This window comes from Mya arenaria, chromosome 7, assembly GCF_026914265.1.
Source record: "Mya arenaria isolate MELC-2E11 chromosome 7, ASM2691426v1".
Lineage (NCBI taxonomy): Eukaryota > Metazoa > Mollusca > Bivalvia > Myida > Myidae > Mya > Mya arenaria.
The window spans coordinates 35551400-35564160 of NC_069128.1; the positions used below are offsets into that span (position 1 = coordinate 35551400).

Consider the following 12761-nt stretch of genomic DNA (forward strand, 5'->3'; position numbering starts at 1 on the left):
CCTCTATATAATACTCTGTTTGATACCTGTCCATGGAATGACAAAATGTTCGCAAATAAAATCCAAATTCACTGTCTCTGAGACCGTAGTTGGACAACACACATGAATCGCACATGTTAGTAAGTAAACACCACACATGACTTATCTTGTGTAGTGACAGTATATTGTCTTCATCAGTTTGAAAGAAGTCATTTGTCACTTTTGCAGACAGAATCAGATATTTCGGGCAAACAAGTCCGATCACTCTTTCAATGTGAGTCCTGCCTTTGGCTATCATGTGCGTCTTCCTAATAGTGCGTTCCTTCTTGTGAATGCGGGTATATACACCTAAGCACAGATTATGCCTACTTTTTCCTAAAATACTCGATCAGCCAAAAATGCTCTCCAGGAACCAGTTTATTGAGAATCCTACTATTTGCAGTTATCTTTGTGTCATCCCAGCCGTTACCGTTCCGTTAGATGAATGTTATTGCACCCTGTGGTGTACACGTAAATGCTATACCAATCAAGTATTTTGTAGTGTGTTGGTGCTTACAATTTGACCATATCTGTTCTTGCTTTTAGATCTGAAGGTTGCTATTTAAATGGTTCGAAGCCATCGCTAAATACAGACACTTTAGTACCAAGTAAGGTTCATCGGCATAGTTTTCTTTAAGGATTATCTAACCGGCCAGTAGTTGGAACTCCAAGATTGAAAGGCCGTATTCAAAACATCAAACCAAGATCGAATCACTCTGGAGACTGTTGTGTCTGACAAACCAAATCGTACAGCCAGATTCATTTTGGAGATGTTCGGTCCCAGCTTTGTCAACACTAGAATGAGTTGCTAGAATTTGTTCAATTCACACTTATTAATCGGTGTTATATCTGGCTGAACAAACTTGTATAAAACTTACAGTACTGTTAGGTCTTATAAACTGGAATAGTATGTTACAACTCAAACGCTTGTACACTAGCGATGTTAAATCAAAAGTACATTGATATAATATGTGACATCGTCTGCGAAAATGTACCCTGTGGTGGCATTCAAATCATCGTCAAAAAATGAAAAAGAGATTCGATAATAAAATTAACTATATACATTAATTAAAACTTGAATATGAGATAATTAAAAAAAAATCAAAATAGCACTTACTACCCGGTTATTTGGCACACTATTTTGAAAAAAAAATGAACATGCCACATTTTCCTCTGCATGACTTATTTTCGGCGATGACCTCACACATAGTTTTCGGTTTGTACACAGAGTAATTTCCGCGTTTTCGGGAGTGTTTATGATATTGAACGCACATTATTACTTAAACGCCCCAACGGCACGGCCACGGTAAAAAAATCAAAATTATAATGCCGTCATGAAACATGGAACTAAGCATACTTGACAAAATAACATATTTGGCATTATTTATTTGAATTTCAGATTTTAATTATTGAATTGTTCGATTGTGTCTAAAATACAATGAAGCTTGCGCAGGAAATGCTATCGTTGATTTTGACATTTTTGCTTTTACAACCAATTTGTCAAACCTTCAAAACAATCGTATAAATTTATACATTAATTTCAATAACTCAATAGTCATCACCTGCAGTAAAATGAAACCAGCCGGAAGGAAAGTAAACTTGGGTGAAGTATTTTGCTAAGTAGATTTGTGAATACAGGTTCAGCAGTCCTTTGTTTGCCTTTTATTGAGAAAGATATTCTAAAGGGTTTTTCAGATCTAAATTTGGGCAAAAGTGCTGGTCCAGATTGGATATTTAATGAATTCTTGATATTCGGTGAATATGTATTATCGTAATCTTTACTAAGACCAATTAACAAACTATCAAACCTGTTTTTTCCGGAAAATCTGACTTAGGTTATATAGTTCAAATGAATACTAAGGAGACCTGAAGAGGTTGGGAATTATCGAGGAATCACATTATCAAGTGATGTGAGATATAATATTATATTCACACATTTATTTAATAGTTGGTTTTCAACGTAAGCAGAACACTATCATGAACATATTGAGGCGCAGGCTGATGTTTAGGCAAATATTGGTACCGTTGATAATATTTAAGTTAAACTTTAAATAACCATGTCAGAAATCAAACGAAACAACTATTGTGTGCCTGTACTGATTTTACGAAAGCGTTTGAATACATAATACGAGATACTTTGTAGTCAAACAATATAGATCAGGACTTAAATACCATCTTTTCTCTATTATAGAATATATGTATAATCACGTATATTTAAAAGTAAAGCACCAAATGAAATAGGTGCAGTGTTCGAAAGTCGTTTATGTGTACGTCTAGATGAATGTATACCATCGTTACAGTTTTTTTTTTTGTTTATTAACGATTTTAAATGTATGTATGTATGTGTTTCTTTAGACCTTGCGGTCAAGGATAACCCGTGAAAGTGCAAGCAACACTTTTTTCCAACGGGGTCCTTTGTTTTTTGCTGAAGGGACAGCACGCTGAAGAGACAGTGGTGGGATACAAGGAAGTCTGGGTTCGATACCCTAGCTCTTTTTCGAAGAGACCCCTAGGTTCTCCTACGTGCTCGGTGTAAAGCACCGATACACGGGATACAACTTTCCTGGGTTAAACCAGTAATGAGTACACCACTTTTCCAAGCACTACCCTTTAAATGCCGAGCGCCAGGCAAGAGATCTACTTGTACCAACTTTAAACGTCTTTTGGTATGACGAGGCCAGGGATCAAACCCACGACCTCCCGCTCCGTAGGCGGATGCTTAACCACTAGGCCACTGAGACGGATTTTATATGTTAAATGAGCCAAATGGGTATACACAGGTTAGAGTCTTTTAACCGTATACAACTACGTTATTGTTATGTTTATGCTAAAAAAGCTAATCTTGGTATTTAAGAAACATATAGTCATAAATTCAAACTTAAATTTGATCACACAGTTTTAAACCTTTTATTTTATAAGGCAGACTGTGTGTGATGTTTTTGGTTTCAAACGATGACTGCATCGTATCTTTGAGAAGAATTTGCATTAGGTGCTCTGAATTGTTTCCCTCCGTCTGCAGATAGAGTTGGGATCTCTAATCATTGAAGTACTTGGGGTTTACCTTTTCGTTTTGTATTATTATTTGTTTTATTGATTCCTCAAGTAAAAATGCATATTTTGACAAGATTTACCTTTTGCGTTTTATCTTCATTAAAAATTGTTGGGATAAGAGTGAGGTTTGTGCACATTAACTGGTTTAAACCCCCAGTAAATTTACATTTTACTGACCGTTCCAGGTGGTACCTAACAATTCTTGATAAACATACCAATTATTTATATATATATAGTATTTATGCACTGTGCTGTTTGTAGAGTTTTGTGCTGCTCTATGTTTCTTGTATGTGATTTTGTGTTCTATGTCTTTGGCGTTTGCCCGTTGCCACTAAACCGGGTTTATGTTTAAATTTTTGCTAATGAGCATGTTTCTGTAGCTTTTTGCCAATATATTAAAGCCAACAAATATAACACTCACTAATGCATATCATCAAAGCGCTTTCAGGTCAAGCCCATAAGGCAAAACTTACATTAATTCAGTAATATAACACGTAAACAATGCATATCATCAAAGCGCTTTCAGGTCAAGTCCATAAGGCAAAACTTACATTAATTCAGTATTATAACACGTAAACAATGCATATCATCAAAGCGCTTTCAGGTCAGGTCCATAAGGCAAAACTTACATTAATTCAGTAATATAACACGTAAACAATGCATATCATCAAAGCGCTTTCAGGTCAAGCCCATAAGGCAAAACTTACGTTGATTCAGTATTATAACACGTAAACAATGCATATCATCAAAGCGCTTTCAGGTCAGGTCCATAAGGCAAAACTTACATTAATTCAGTAATATAACACGTAAACAATGCATATCATCAAAGCGCTTTCAGGTCAGGTCCATAAGGCAAAACTTACATTAATTCAGTAATATAACACGCAAACAATGCATATCATCAAGCGCTTTCAGGTCAAGTCCATAAGGCAAAACTTACATTAATTCAGTATAATAACACGTAAACAATGCATATCATCAAAGCGCTTTCAGGGCCCGTATTCACGTACATTTTTTATTGACTCAAACTCAGACTCAGTCTCAGTCTCAGACTCAGGCTATGCTGAGACTATTTTGATTTTGGTATTCACTAACGATTTTAGACTCAGACTCAGCTGAGAATACTTTATGTCGATGATGCAAGCGGTATTTTTCCATGATTACGTCAGCAGGTGCTCGCACGCGCCGTTACATCACTGACAGACGGATAATGGACTCGACAGGTATATTGTTTACATGTTTTTTATTATAAATTATTGATACTGATATCATGCATTTCGTTAAAAAAGTAATTTACATGCTGATCATATACTGAATAATTTCTCATTGAGAACTCTTTTTTACGTAGATACCTTAGCAATGGACTAGAAAGTTTAGATATTATAACGTTGTTATTCTTTTAGGGTTTCTTAACAAAAAAAGTCCCCCATGGACAGAGGCAGCAGAGGTAAGACTCTGCTGCCTCGTACGTGAAAATTGGGATCTTCTCTTCGGAGAGATGAGAGGGTGTGGGGTTGAAAAAATTTCAACTAAACGCCGGGCAAAGTGGCAAAAGATTGCCACTGTTGTAAGCCAGTACGTTTGATAGTTGAAACAGACTTTATGCCTTATTTGTACATGTGTTTTTGTTGTTATTTCTTTTTGATACAGCATGGCATGAAGGATAATTGTTCATAAGGATAATATTTTGCATGCGGTATTAAACACAGTTTTCAACAATTTTATTATAAATAACAGTTACGTAACATGGCCATGCATAGCTGTATTACTGCCACATTATTGTTCCACTGAAACATACTGTACTAATTTATAATATACATTTATCAACATTGTAATAATGGTATACACTTGTTATTGATTTGGCAATTGAATGAAAATCATCCATAAAAAAAATATTTAAACTTTTATAAGAATGCAATATACATTGAAACAATTACCAGTGGACATTCAACTTTGTAAGAATTACTGAAGTTAAAATAATTAAAAGTAAAACACCTCATGTTGTTATATTTCAGTGAATTTACAGCTCCACGTTCTTCGGAACAATGCCGGAAGAAATTTCAAAATGTAAAAGGACGTTGTAAGTAAAATATGTTTACCATGCTACTAGTTCATAGAGGCAGAAACAATCTAAAAGATTTGCAACGAAAAATTGCAGAAGTTACTGAAAGTATACATGTATATGATTATATGCATCTCATTGTGTCAAGTCTCACTGTGTCAGTCACTAACGTCATTAACTAAAACAAAATATTTCTAGATGTTTGGTTGCTTTAATTGTTGATTCAGTCAGGTGTGAAAAGATGACAGAAAAGTACATTTTCTTGCATATTATCTTTGTTTCGTTTAGCCATCAACAAAGTCAGTGGGCTGCGGCATCCACCAACAGGAGGGGGCCCGTCAGCTGTATTGTCCGTGGCAGAGTCGTGTGTGGCAGACCATCTTGCCACACACGAAGTTGTCACGGGCATTGGCGGAGGATTTGATTCAGATGGTATTTATCCTTCATTCACATATGTTTTATCCTTCATTCACATATGTTTTGTAAAAGCTTTATCAGTCTAATGTTTGATATGCACTGTATATTCATGTCAAATTGATCGACAGTAAACAGCAAGCCCTCATCTCTGGTAAAATGTCTTCCGGGCTTGCTCAAATTCTGAATTTTATTTATCATGCAATAAAACAATAGTTCGGGCTTGTTCATCCAAAAGTCTAATTTTGATGACTGAAACAAGTTTTTAATTTTAAAGGTGTTCATATTTTGGTTGAAATTGTTATGACTTTGAATAATAAATACAAAATCAAATCACATTATGTATACTGGTAGAAGTTGTACGAGTTTTCCATTGTTGAAATAACAATCCAGCGTGCCATGCCAAACTTTCGAGATGATTTTTATTATTGCAGACCTTGAACAAATTTTTCGGGCCTCGAAACCGGCCTCAATGATCTTGGCAGATGAGCCAACGTCTGAGGCCACTATCCCAGAAACATCAGGAGGTAAAATATTTCATTCTTTTCCTTATTCCAACATTAAATCAATAGAAGCAATTCAATTCCGTAAACCCTTTCACTTTCATTAATGTGTTATGTATTGCAGGAAGGCTGAATGTATGCGTGCAATGTTGTCTGGTACATAAAAAAAATGTTGTCATACATTATCATATGAGCTACGTTGATAGAATCACACAATTTTGTCTGATGGCATTCAGTTTTAGCTCGGCTATGTGAAGAATATGGAGAGCTATACTACTCACCCAAGCGCCGGTTTTCCAACACACCTTGTTTAATTTCCCAGCAATTTCTTTGGCATCCTACTCAATATAATAGTATCTGTTTTATTAGGCATTATTCAAGAATTAAATTCAATAAAATTCTCAATTTTTGGTTTCCACAATGATTTAAGTTCACCTTGCTTTGACATGGTTTTACTTCGGTCTATTTTTATGCGCTCAAATTGCCAGACTTTTCTTGCAAGTTGATGTTTTGTCAGCAATATTTTTTTACTTGTTTGCAGATATTTCACGTCAAATTTTTATCTTTCTGAGACAAGAAATAAAAAAGTTTTTAAAACAGTCAGTATATGAGTGAGAGTACAGCTTAAATATAGTCGACATAACAAATTAACTTTTTCATATCTTTCAGGTCCATTGAAGTCGTGCAGACAAAAGACCGGGAAAGGTAATTTCATTTAAGTAAAGATTAAATGAGACTTTTTTTGTGTCATAGTTTATGACAGATCTTTTTATGCAAACGCTTCCTGTGCTTGTACTATCTGCTGTGGTAGATCTAAAATTAACTCAAATTCGAAAAGGTCTTATCTGATATTATTTTTAGCAATAACATATAAGGTGTTTCATGCATAGACTGTATTGATATGCCAGTGTTCTTATTTTGCCAATATATTTCCTTGTGAAGAATCTAGTGTTCATGAATACTGTTAAGTTCAACTTCTTGAACTATTAGGAAATGCTTAACACTCCTGTACGTGTTGATTGCTTTCAAGGGATTGTACACCAAATTGGCACCAAATGAAGTATTTTCATGTAAAGAACCTATTGAAAATTGTTTAATAGAAAGTGTTACGCTTTGATATCATAATTGTAAGAAAAGCGGATATAACATCTTTTCTATAATTTATCAAGCAGCATATAGTGATTTTGTTTTAGAATAATGTATGATTGAAGTAAATGATAAATGTGATAGCTATACTAACATTATATGTATTTAGTCGAGTATAAAATAAAAATATGTTTTTTGTTGTTTTTCAGCAAAAAGAAAAATTGTCACCACGGAGCAGTCCACAATAAATGAATTAACTGCAGAAAACCTATCGCTTGACAATGTCAGAATTAGGGAGGAGACCAAAAAAATCAAGCTCCAGATGGACCTATTATTAGAACAAAAAAATGCACTTATTTCATTGAAGGAAATGGCTGATGCTGCCAGAAGTTATTATTTACAAAGGTCTTCCATTGAGTTTCATTCAGGAAATCCTTTTGTAGATTCCTTTACTTTTAATAAATAATTCTGCTCAACCAATTCATTGGATATTTGAAAGTAACAAGCACACTGTTAGATTGTCTTTGAAACATTTTAGGCTTGTCCCTGTATTTTTCATTGTATATTTGAAGGTGATGTACTTGTTTAAGCTAATTTCTTCAAACTTACTTTTGAGATCCTACATCAATCTTCAAATATTTAAAGCTTTGTACATTCTTGAATTGCATGTATGATTGGCTTAGGTGACTTTATTTTTGATCAAGTCAAAATGTACTTGTTGTATTAAGTAATGCCCTGAAATTCATGTGCTATTAAAGTTTTTAAACCATATATGTTATGCCACTAAGTTTGATGATGACATTTCATATATATGTTACACATCATTGTTCATCCATGTCCAATGAAATATTCTTTGTAAAGTTTGCTGAAGTAATTATTTATTAAGGACATAAGGTTTGTAGTTTGCTATATAGTTTATACATATCAAATTTATAAAATGTATGGTTCCATAAAGTCATCAGACAATTAAGTTAAGGGTATTGCTTGTTACTTTTCAAATATCCAATTGCTACACAGTTCTCATTCATTTATAATTCACAATGTTCATCTGGAGTTTGAGAAAGTATCCTCTTTATGATTGACACTGTTAATTTATATTAATGATTATTTTCATAATGATCATTTTATAGAGGCAAATGTATATACTTCTTATTGATAGCTTTCCCTGTGTTTTGACTGCATGACTTCATATACATATATACAACAATGACTCTATGTATTTTTTTTAGTTGATATATATCAAATTCAACTCATATTATTCATATGTTATGAACATTACATATCAGTTATATGAAAAAAAACCAGATGTCTCTGTTTAATTGGAACTGATTTTGATAGTTTGTCATTTTATGCAAAGTCTGAAATGTTAACGGAATTTACAAACACATTTCATCTGAATTTATGGCGATTTTATCCAATATTTGGACAGTCAATAAGTGATTTTGTTCTTTTTTGTCAACAATGGCATGGTGAATTAATAAGAATTAAGGTAATGACTTACATTCTTGTCGAAATTTACTTAACATTGAACAATAGATAGTATCGTTTATAAAGTATGAAAGTCTGTCCATGGAAGTATGGCTTTCAATTTTCATGAGCGTCACTTACCTTTGTTGTTTATATTATCATTACAAATGATTTAGTCAAAATAAAACACTAATATTAGGTTTCAAATAGTACAGATCGTTTAAAATATTATAGAAGTGTACATTAGATATGATATCGGTCCTAACTAAAACTGTATGTGATGTTTGCATATGTATTGTACTTTCATTGCTTAATTGTAGCTAGTTGTAACACTAAGCCCTATTGATGATTTGAATTACATGCTTTGTTAAAACTGTGGTGTATATATGAGTGTTATTCCTCAGCGTTTTAAAATCGACTATTCAAAGAATAAGGAGAGCTATCCTATTCACCTGAGCGTCGGCGTAACCACTTATGATAAAAAAATTGTAATAGTTTGTGTACCACCTCAAATATGTGTACACAAGAGGAGGTTACTCTATCAAGCATTTTGACAAAATTATGCCCCTTTTTCTAATTAGAATTAACATTAAAGTTTTCGTACTATCTGAAATATTTTCAAACTCCATTGACATCTAGCTTTGAAACTTTGCATGCTTGTTCACCATCATGCCCGCAACATGTACACAGGAGGAGGTAACTGTGTCAATCATTTTGACATAATTAAGCCACTGTTTCGACTAAGAATTTATGTCAAAATTTGCGTACTACCTCAGATATTTTCAATCCTGATACTGAAAAGCGGCCGAATAGTCGAGCGTGCTGTCTCTGTGACAGCTCTTGTTTGTACTATAATGGTGTATTGAAAAGAAGTGTTTTAAGTTAACAGCATTGTTAATGTCATCATTGTTAACTTTCTAAGAGTTTATGCTCTTGTCACAATTTATCAAAACTACTTTCAATTTTAATTGGATTGAAAATTAATAGTTAAATGTTATTAACATACAGCATATACCTAAAGTATAAAAGTTCTTAAAAAGTAAATATAATGCAAATTATTGGAAAACAAAAATAGTGATATAAACTTAATCATTTTTATAATAGACTTGAGAAGTTGGGGCCTGTTCATTTATGAAAACACTTGTGATATGAAGCATTCCACATTGTTACTTGTTCATAGTGGTAAGATAATTAAAACATGAAACATATCAAAGGATGTCTTTGTTGTATTTATATGCTTACTTCAAATGAAAACTAGAAACAAAACAGGAAATCAGTCTGTTAGGTTAAACTTATCACTTTACATGCATGTTCTGCGAACTAGTGCTTGGTCGTCCTGTATGAAAACCTTGCGTTCCTAACCCGAACCCCAAGGTCCTTTTGTGCTAAGGTTGCCTTGCTAATAACTTAAACGGTGTACAACACATTCACCGTCCATCTTGATGCTATGTTACAAGCAGGTTAGCATGCATCAGAGGATGATTAAAAGCTAATGGGTACATAGACGTCAGGATCTCGGCACCTGAAATAAAAAAAAGAGGTTATGATTGCCATCTATGATGTTCTGCCAGAAAATCACAACACATTTAACATTACATGTGTATGTATTGATAAAATGAATGGTGTTTTACAAGTGATTTTACCTATCGCTCAAAGTACATTCTGGTCACGTACTCCCTGGCGGCCCTCCCATCCATATTGTCCCCAACATCAACTCTATGATAATGGGGGTTATCATTGGGGTCAATTGGGTCAACAGCAACGATATCCCTCCGATCGATCCCCAGATTGTGCAATGTGATGCAGTTTCTGATATGCATACATGCCCTTTCTGGATAACAATTCAACTTCCTCCGAAGTACCTGACAACAAGGAAATGCATTTTTTTGGGAAAAAAACACACATTGCAAGAACAAATTACTTTATATTACTACATTTTATATAATTAATACATTGTCATACATCTGTATAATATTCATAAAGCAGAGAGAAATTTTAAAAAGTGTAAATGTTATTATACCTGAAATCGTTGCTTCAAAATTCCAAAGGTTTGCTCAACAGTGACCCTTGTGCGACACAGTGCCCCATTGTAACGTGCCTGTGCCTCTCCCACAGGATTCATGTAGGGTGTTAACATATACCTTGTACAGGCATACCCACTGTCAGCAAGTAAAAACCCATGCATATCACCTGTGGGTAAAATGTGTCATTATGTTACAACTACATAACATATCAATTAAAAAATAGCGATATTGTCCCAGTATTTTTAACTTCTTTATCTAGTATGCCTATATATATCTGTATGAATGCATGCTATAACTAGACAGGAGGCATATGGTTTCATTTAACAGTACCAATGTATCCATTGATTAAGGCATATACAACATGGTCATACCGTCTTCAAACCTCCTTCGGAGTGCACATTGGCGCCAGATTCGTGCATCGTGTGTCCTCCCTGGCCACATCACTACTGCTGATGTAATCCTATATGAGGCATCACATACAGCCTGAAATATACACAGTTTGATATTTGTGATTTCAAAAATGCTAAATTACATATAATTCAAATCAGTTCAATAAATGTTATGTTAAATATACCTTTATAATTGAGTACAAACTCAAGGATTAAGATGGTTATGGTAAATGACTTCAACATCTTGGAAAATGGATAACATTCAATTCAATTAAATTCAATTTACCTGCACATTTATTGTAGGAATTCCTTTCCTCCCAATGTAATCCTCTGGATTGGCCGATGGCTTCTTTATCGAAACATGGGTGCAATCAATTACCCCGACAACGTTGGGAAAGCCTGAAACATGATCATGTATAACTTTAGACTAAGTAAGATTTTTTTGTTATTGGCCCCAGTCTTAGGTGTTCAGAAAAGAGGAACTGTATACCATCTGTTACTATCAATGGCTCCTGAAAAAACATAGTAAAACTGTAATGTATTGAAATTCACACTCAGACTTTTACATCAAATGAGGAATTGGATCATTTATCAATATTTTATATATTAGTTAATTCTTTCAATACTGATGAAATACATGTAGAACTCCTTGTACATGTCATTATAACTTATTTTACTAAAATATTTACAGTATATCAACAGTAACATTTGCATTGAAATGAAGGAATATGTCAAACAGACACAATTTCATTTATATCAGTTATTGTCATGCTTAAAAATCACTTGTCAAGACTTTTTTATCATTGCTTACTTCATACATGTATACATAAAACCAGGTAAACATAAACATACATGTATTCATGACAGAAAGAGTGAAAAAGACTATAGGTGAGCTATTTTTAGGTTAACCTACATAACAGGGTACAAGGTTTACGTCCCACTAGGAATACTCTCCTTCATGGAGGTGACGTAAACAACATTTTTTAGCTGAGTAATTCCTTTAAAGTTTAAGCTTAAGAAGTGAATATTTAGTGGATATTACATACCAGCCATGGCACCGAACTGCTGCTTCACTTGACGGACACGATCACCGGAGGGGAAGCTGATATACCGGTCTGCAAGAGCAGAAAGCACCTGTCCAACCTGGCGGCAAACTCTGCTAACTGTGGGCTGGCTCAGGTTGACAGTGTCACCGACAGTCAACTGGAAAGCTCCTGTGGCCAAAAATCGCAGATAGCTTAAAACGCACAACACCAAAGGTATGGCGAAACATCTGCCTGTGTCCCGGGCAGCTGCCTGGCATAAATCAACAATGAAGTAGATCGTATCCGGCCGGAAACGATAACGAGCAAATATCTCCTCTTCCCTTAGGTTCTCCAGAGGGTTACTCCTATCGCGAAAAACACGAGGACGTGGCACTTGCCTCAGAAACATACGATCTCTAACGATAGCTCTATGTCCAGCCGCCATCTTTGAAGGTTGCAAAGCTTCTAAATTATAGACTCAACATTTGAGACTCAGGCTCAGACTTTGAACTCAAACTTTGATCTCAGAAACATTAGTGAATACCGTTTTACAGCCCAAAGTCTGAGTCTTGAGTCCTAAGTCTACATTTGAGGCTAAGACACGTACGTGAATACGGGCCCTGGTCAGGTCCATAAGGCAAAACTTACATTAATTCAGTAATATAACACGTAAACAATGCATATCATCAAAGCGCTTTCAGGTCAAGCCCATAAGGCAAAAC

At 34.5% G+C, this 12761-nt stretch overlaps 1 protein-coding gene across 1 annotated transcript; it reads right to left on the reverse strand.

The window, feature by feature from the left end:
- Positions 1-10108: 10108 nt before the first annotated feature.
- LOC128241099 (putative nuclease HARBI1) lies at positions 10109-12484 on the reverse strand. Its single transcript, XM_052958078.1, has 5 exons — positions 12061-12484; positions 11301-11413; positions 10997-11108; positions 10622-10791; positions 10109-10123 (listed from the first exon to the last, which is right to left on the reverse strand). Exons 1-5 carry the CDS (start codon positions 12482-12484, stop codon positions 10109-10111), a joined length of 834 nt encoding a protein of 277 aa, XP_052814038.1.
- Between the last annotated feature and the right edge of the window lie 277 nt (positions 12485-12761).